Below are 7,497 nucleotides of genomic sequence, written 5' to 3'. Positions count from 1 at the left end.
CCTCCCAGGCTCAAGCGATTCTCCTGCCTCAGCCTCCTAAGTAGCTGGGATTACCGGAGCCTGGCACCACGCCCAGCTGATTTTTGTATTTTTAGTAGAGATGGAGTTTCACCATGTTGGTCAGGCTGGGAGTCTTTTTTTATTTTTCTTTTTTTTTTGAGATGGAGTCTTGCACTGTCAGCTGGGCTGGAGTGCAGTGGTGTGATCTCGGCTCACTGCAACCTTCACCTCCCAACTTCAAGTGATTCTCCTGCCTCAGTCTCCCAAGTAGCTGTGATTACAGGGGCCCGCCACTATGCCCAGCTAGTTTTTTGTATTTTTAGTAGAAACGGGGTTCCACTATGTTGGCCAGGCTGGTCTCAAACTCCCGACCTCGTGATCCGCCCACCTCGGCCTCCCAGTGCTGGGATTACAGGCATGAGCCACTGCACCCAGCCAGGAGTCTGACTTTCTAACGGCAATGAAAAATAGGGTCCGCCACAAAAAAAAGAGGGTTCCTCGCACTCCCCCAAACCTTCACTGAGCCCGTATCCCATGCCCCAAGAGTCAGAAGCTCAGGCATGGAGTAGGGGATGTCCACCTCTGCCGCTTACACTCTGGATGACATTCTGCAAGTCACTTTCCCTCAGATCCAGTGTTTCCTTCTCCAGGGGATACAAGGTCCACTCTGCCTAGCTCAGCGTCTAACCTCTCCAGGCCCAACTAGCCACAGACCACACTGAGACTCTGACCCCTCTCTCTTCATACCCTCACACTAGTTTTCAGACTAAGCCGAGGCCAGTTACTTGCCCCACTCTGGAGTTTCTCTTCTCTGGTAAATGAGGAGGTAAGTAGCTTATCCAGTTTCCACAGCAACAATTTGGCCAAGAAGACTGGTTCTGAGCACTATGAACAGAGTAAGAGACTCTAGATAGAAGCCCTTTACCAGGCATAGGGAGCCAGGTCTGAGGTCTGGAGGGACTAAAGCCCTCTGGGGCCCAGCCTTACCCACTGAAAAACATCTGCTTCATGCCAGCACCTGCACTCCACACTATCACAAGCATCTTGAAAGGAGGGACCAGAGTTCTGCTCACTATTGGGGTCCCAGTGTGGCTTGGTATACAATAGGAACTGAAGTTTTTTTTTGTTTCTTTGAGACAAGGTCTCGCTTTGTTGCCCAGGCAGGAGTGCAATGGCACAATCTCAGCTCACTGCAACCTCTGCCTCCTAGGCTCAATCAATTCTTGTCTCAGTCTCACTAGTAGCTGAGACCACAGGCGGATGCTAATGTGCCTGGCTAAATTTTTGTATTTTTAGTAGAGATGGGGTTTCGCCAAGTTGCCTGTGCTGGTCTTGGACTCCTGAACTCAGGTGATTCACCTGTCTTGGCCTCCCAAAGTGCTGGGATTACAGGTGTGAGCCACCGTGCCTGGCCAAGTATTTGTTTAATAAGCAAAATCACTCGCATATTTTCCACAAAAGCCAGGTTCTCCCTTGCTTTTGTGCCTGCCATTTCCCTTCACCAGCACACCAGCCTCTCAGTGATCACATCTGAAAGAGGGGCTTCCAGAACTCCAGAAGGTGTGGTCCCTGGGCACCTGGACACCGTGGTTTATGAAGTTCACCCTCCTTGGAGTGGAAGAAAGAACAGTGGGGAGAGGGCAAGTCCACCTTCAGCCATAAACCCGAGGCTGGGCACACAGGAGGCCCAGTGTCCATGACCAATCAACTCCTCTGGGATGCTGGTGGGCAATGAGCTCTGCCTCCCCAACCCCTGTTCCAAGTTTAAGAAAGTAAAGGGATTAAGGAAGCACCAAAGGCAAGCCCTCTCTTACAACAACATCAGACAACTGTTTCAAAATATATTAGATTTGGTTTTTATTGTAGAGCACACATATCAGGGCAAAGTGCTGCACACACAACTACAAATCATTTTTGGGAAAAAAGCTGTAAAAAAAATAAAACTGCAACTGCTTTAATTATGCAGTCCCGACTTGAGAAATCCACGCTGGCAAAGGAGTTCTGGCCCCTGAGAGGGGCTTCTTGATGGTGGCTGCCCCAGATTTCTGCAGCCTATGAGGTCTCAGGCCCAGACCTCTGTACACAAAGCCCCCAAAGTGGTGGTATCCTGGTTGCTGGGAGGGCCTCGGCTCTTGGCAAGCCCAGGTCCTGGCCTGGCTGACAAGAAGACATTCCTAATGAATCTAGATCCACAAAACCTTTCTGCCTTCCAGGATCTGAGTGGGTAGAAGCTACCAAAGACTTTACCTTTTTTTTCTGAAAGCCCCTTCACCAACTCCCATACCCTGAAGCGGAGGAAGCACCAGCCCAGTCTGCAGGCCTGAGTTCTGGCCTTGGATGCATGCTGCCGGCAGACAAGAGGGGGCAGGCGCCTTCCTAGAAGGATGACATGAGGATGAGGCCCAAGCTGGCCAATGGAGAAGGGAGGGGAAAGGAAAAAGCCAGGAGACTAAAGGGGGGAAAAAACTCAAAACAAAAGAAAACAAAAACCCTACCACACACCACAACAATTTTCCATACCCCAAATGCTAGACTTGGAAGGACACCAGTCCCTCTAGCTAGAAACAATTTCTAAAACTGACCCAACGTGGCAAGTCTAACTGTTCCAAATAATCACACGCATATGCTCAAAAGGAGCAACCAGCAAAAAAGTGTGCTCTTGATAAGAGAGGTCAGGACCACTGCACTAGCCCCTCAGCAGCCCAAGGAACTGTGGACAGAGTAGGCTAGTGGGCGTGGGTGGAGGAAGCCTGGGGGGCTTAACAATAGCTTTGGGATGGCAGGGGCTGGCACTGTTTAAGCCCCTGCCCAGGCAACCTGAACAACTCTGCCGCAGGAGGAAGAAAGGGTGTTTGCATGAGCTTGCAGGGCGTGGATGGCAGGTGAGAAGTGGAGAACAGCAGCCCCCATGTAGAGCCTGTGAGGCTCCAGGAGACCTCAACCAAGTACAGACATCCAGTGGAGAAAAGGGGTGGGCAGAAGACTGAACTTTGTTTAGAACACTGCGGAGATTTACATTGAAAGCAAAATAATTTTCTTAACCAAAACATTTTGTTGCTTTTAAATAAACCCAGCCTGATACAGCCCCACTTAAAAGATGGCTGCTCTGCTCCACCACCTCTACTGGCCACTCCAGCATCAGTCTCTGTCCCCTATAGATGCCAACAACCTTTTCATCCAGGAGGAATACCAAGAATATGAGAACCCAGGTCCTGGCCAATTCTATTCTTCAGCCTTCACAGGCAACAAAACCAAGGAAAAATATATAGAATTAAAAAAAAAAAAAAAAAAAAACCCCAATAAACAAAAACAAAACCCTCAAAACAAAAGGAGGGGCAACTACGTAAGGATGAGCCAGAGTTCCCAGGAGGGCGGCGGGTAGACCTCAGTGCCGCCGCATCTTCACCTTTCGGGCAGGGCTGCCTGCTGCCTCGGAGCAGTCCTCTGAGGACTCGTAGGACTTGCGCCAGTAGTTCTCAGAGCTGAAGCTACCCCTCCGCCGGTGTGTGGGCAGCAGCACCGAGCGCCGGTTCTCTTCCTTGTCCATCTCCAGGATCCGTGGCCTGCAAGGAAAGGGAAGTAGGGCGTTATCTGAGAGGCTGTCAGGAGGGGCCTGGCTTTACCACTATACCTGGTCTCATCCTTGGGATGGGTCACTCCAGCTCAGCGGTCCTCAATGAAGGGTAGTCCTGGCAGAGGCCCTGGTATCAGAGGTTCTTGTCCACTAACTGCCAGTGACCACCCCAGTCTTTGGGACATTTCCCAATTGCCCTGTGGGGTCTGCCTGGCTCAGAGTCTGGTGCCCTGGGACACTGCCAGGGCTGCTGGACAGAGATCTTCCCTACCACAGCCTCAAGACTCTGCATCGTTCTGCCATCTACCTTTACTTCCCAGCTCTACCCACTTTCTCTCTCTTGGGCCTCCCAACACTCCCTTCTCCACTTACCAACCCCATTACCCCCTGAAACCACAAAGCTCTTTTGTATCTCAGGGTTTAGCTCATACAGTATTTCCTGCCTAGAATGCTCTTCCATATCTTCCTTATCCTTCTGGAATCAACTTAAACATTACCTCCTTGGAAACCTTCCCCAACACTTAAAACTTTTTTTTTGAGACGGAGTCTCACTGTGTTGCCCAGGCTGGAGTGCAGTGGCGCCATCTCGGCTTACTGCAAGCTCCGCCTCCCAGGTTCATGCCATTCTCCTGCCTCAGCCTCCAGAGGAGCTGGGACTACAGGTGCCCATCACCAAGCCCGGCTAATTTTTTTGTATTTTTAGTAGAGACGGGGTTTCACCGTGTTAGCCAGGATGATCTTGATCTGACCTTGTAATCTGCCCGCCTTGGCCTCCCAAAGTGCTGGGATTACAGGAGTGAGCCACCACACCCGGCCAAAACATTTTTTTTTCCTTTAAAAAAATGATCTCCTCAAATTCCTTTTATCCAACCCTTTTTGAAGTAAGTCCCTGGTTCACTATTATCCAAGTCCCAAGATTCCCTCCTGACACCTAAAATAATTCCACAAGGACGTCTGTCTGGGTGGAACCGAACAAGGAAAGTCATGGGAAAGCCATGATATTCCCATTTGTTACAGTCTCTGCCTGACCCCTTCTCTCTGGGGGTACAGGCAGTTGGCCAGGGTTAGGTGGGAATGTCACCAATGCCACCAACCCAGAGGAACCAGACATAAGATTTTGAAAGAGTGAGCAAACCAAGGCTCATAAACAGCCTACCCCAGGCTTCTCCATCCATCTCACCCTGCAGCCAAGCCTTTGCTGGCCTTTGCTGCGGATCCTAAGCTTAGTACCTGTGGGCAGCATCAGGGTCTGCCTTGCGGTGGGACCGCTTGGGTTTCAGAGCAGGGTCCCTGTTGTTTCCTGACAGACGATCTGAAGCATAGCTGGGTGGTAACACGGAGCTGCTCAGGGACTTTGTTTCCAACCGGGGTGCATCTAATCTTGTCCTGCAAAGGAAACATGCATGGGGTCACCAAAGGGCCTCTGGTGAAGGTGTGGGCACCATCAGACCAATTCTCTGGCCAGGCAAAGTGGGAGCCAGCAGTCTCTGCTCCGAACCTCAGTCCTTGAGGTTCAACTAGAGATCGGTCTAGCTGACTTTCAAAGACCCTCCTCAAGTCCACATTTAGGAGTAAGGAATGGAAACACTTTTGTTTGGAAACTCCCAAGGATAGGCTATACTACCCTAGGGGAAAGATCCCAGGGCTCACTCTCAGCTGAACGAAGCAGCCTCACCTCACTCCACTTGGACCCACAGGTTCTCTGGGGCCATCTACTTCATTTGCCAGAGGACCAACGGCCCCACTGGTGGGTCCCAACACAGGAAGGATCCCTGGTCCAGGCCTGTAGAGGGGCTGGAGAGAAAGAGAGCCAGAGCTACCCTATTTTCTTACTGTACAGACAGGGATGCTGAAACTGAGTGGCAGAGCCAGGGTGGGGAACCCAGGCCCACTCCACAACCATGAGCAGTCACCTGGCGATTTCTGCTCATTTCAGGATGCAGACAACGTAGAGGCCAGAGGGCTTTTGAAGGCACAGTCCCCACCAAGCAGCAGGTATACGTACAGGTTTCAAGGAATACACTGCCGAGTAAAGGGAAGGCACACAAATACAGATGAGGAAGAGGGGGATGGAGAAGCTGGGTAGAGATAACTTAGGGCAGTGATCCAAGTCCTTTATGAAGCCAGACCAGAAGGGAGCTGGCCTGGAAAACCTCAAAGAAGCCCTTAGGCTCTTTGTATGGTACAGAGAAGGCTGGCAAGTCAGGCAGGTGGGAGCAAAGGGCAGAAGGACCCATGTAATAGACTGGGTGGGGAGCCGCTGCCGTCGCCATGACCCGCGGTAACCAGCGTGAGCTCGCCCGCCAGAAGAATATGAAAAAGCAGAGCGACTCGGTTAAGGGAAAGCGCCAAGATGACGGGCTTTCTGCTGCCGCCCGCAAGCAGAGGGACTCGGAGATCATGCAGCAGAAGCAGAAAAAGGCAAACGAGAAGGAGGAGGAACCCAAGTAGCTTTGTGGCTTCGTGTCCAACCCTCTTGCCCTTCGCCTGTGTGCCTGGAGCCAGTCCCACCACGCTCGCGTTTCCTCCTGTAGTGCTCACAGGTCCCAGCACCGATGGCATTCCCTTTGCCCTGAGTCTGCAGCGGGTCCCTTTTGTGCTTCATTCCCCTCAGGTAGCCTCTCTCCCCCTGGGCCACTGCCTGGGGTGAGGGGGTTACCTCTTCCCAGTGTTTTTTATTCCTGTGGGGCTCACCCCAAAGTATTAAAAGTAGCTTTGTAATTCAAAAAAAAAAAAAAAATAGACTGGGTGGGAAGTGACAGGACACAGCTAGCAGAGACCCTGAAGGCATCTTTTCCAGGGTCTGCTAGACACAAAGTAGTAACTTAGTTCCAAAGAATTATGGGCTGCAGTCAGAGCAGGACTCTAAGGATACCAGAGGATGCTGACGAAAAGCAAGCAGGAGGGAAATCCAAGAACTGCCTTGGGCTAGGCTGCTTGGCATCCTTGGTAACAACTGCATCTTGTCCTCACAGTTCCCCCCATTCCCCACGGCTGCCTCCCCACATTCTATTGGCTGGCCTGATGGGAAGGATCAGAAAGGCAGTAAGTCATGCATTCTGCAAGTCACGGGGGAAAGTTTAAAGCCAAAGTGAGACTTCAAGCCTGACAGACAAGAGTTAGTCTGAACCTGGGCAGGAAATCTCTTCTAAAGGCAGCAGGGGCATCTCCTTCCTTCCCGCTGGGAACCAAAGTTCTGATGCCTCAGGCCCAAACTGGTGTGTAGGCAGGTAAGACAGGCATCCCCATCCCTTTGCTTTGGCCTTGTAGAGGGGGAAGCCAGAAGGGCCCAGCAGCAGTGAGTGGCTCTCCAGTCTCAGGCTCCTCTGGACTGCTCCAGACTCATGGATGCAGAACCTAGCATCAACAGGAGAAAATCTAGTCTTGGCACTGCCACTCAGAATCCAGGCTAGTCACCATCCTTCCTGGGGCCTCAGTTTCCCCATCTGAGGAAAGGACAGAAATGTGACTGGCTCTAAGGCTTTTTTGTGCTGAGGGTCTAAGGAATGGAAGGCAAGTTGGCAAGTTGCCTCCTTCAAGGCTGGAATTCTCTGGGTAGAGGTGGTACTGAGCAACTACCAGAGATGATGTGAAATAGAATAAAATCATTCTTTAAAAAAAAAAAAAAAAAAGTCATGTTTTGCTCTGTGGCCCAGTCTGGAGGGCAGTGGTATGAACACAACTCACTGCACCCTTGAACTCCTAGGCTCAAGAGATCCTCCTGCCCAAGCCTCCCAAGGAGCTAGTACTACAGGCCTGGGCCACCATGCCCGGCTAATGCTTTTTTTTTTTTTTGGAGAGACAAGGTACCACCATTTTGCCTAGGCTGGTCTCTAACTCTTTTTTTTTTTTTTTTTTTTCCTCAGCCTCTTGCTCTGTCCCCTCAGGCTGGAGTGCAGTGGGGCAATCTCGGCTCACTGCAA

At 51.2% G+C, this 7,497-nt stretch overlaps 1 protein-coding gene and 1 pseudogene across 2 annotated transcripts in view; one reads left to right on the top strand and one right to left on the bottom strand.

The window, feature by feature from the left end:
- Positions 1-1,832: 1,832 nt before the first annotated feature.
- Positions 1,833-7,497, bottom strand: part of ALKBH5 (AlkB family member 5, RNA demethylase) — a gene marked incomplete at its 5' end in the record, with an annotated part of 24,826 nt that continues 19,161 nt past the window's right edge. Inside the window, 2 exons of the mRNA XM_011975276.1 lie at positions 1,833-3,563; positions 4,805-4,960. Of these exons, the coding sequence (XP_011830666.1) occupies positions 3,386-3,563; positions 4,805-4,960 (334 nt within the window). The remainder of the gene's footprint in view (positions 3,564-4,804; positions 4,961-7,497) is intronic.
- On the top strand, positions 5,828-6,314 carry LOC105536013 (annotated as a pseudogene). Its single transcript, XR_001005533.1, has one exon. The product of XR_001005533.1 is annotated as a small EDRK-rich factor 2 pseudogene (transcript).

This window comes from Mandrillus leucophaeus, unplaced genomic scaffold (assembly GCF_000951045.1).
Source record: "Mandrillus leucophaeus isolate KB7577 unplaced genomic scaffold, Mleu.le_1.0 Scaffold153, whole genome shotgun sequence".
Taxonomy (NCBI): domain Eukaryota; kingdom Metazoa; phylum Chordata; class Mammalia; order Primates; family Cercopithecidae; genus Mandrillus; species Mandrillus leucophaeus.
Note: the sequence above shows the minus strand (reverse complement) of the source record. Positions and strands in the feature narration are given on the sequence as shown.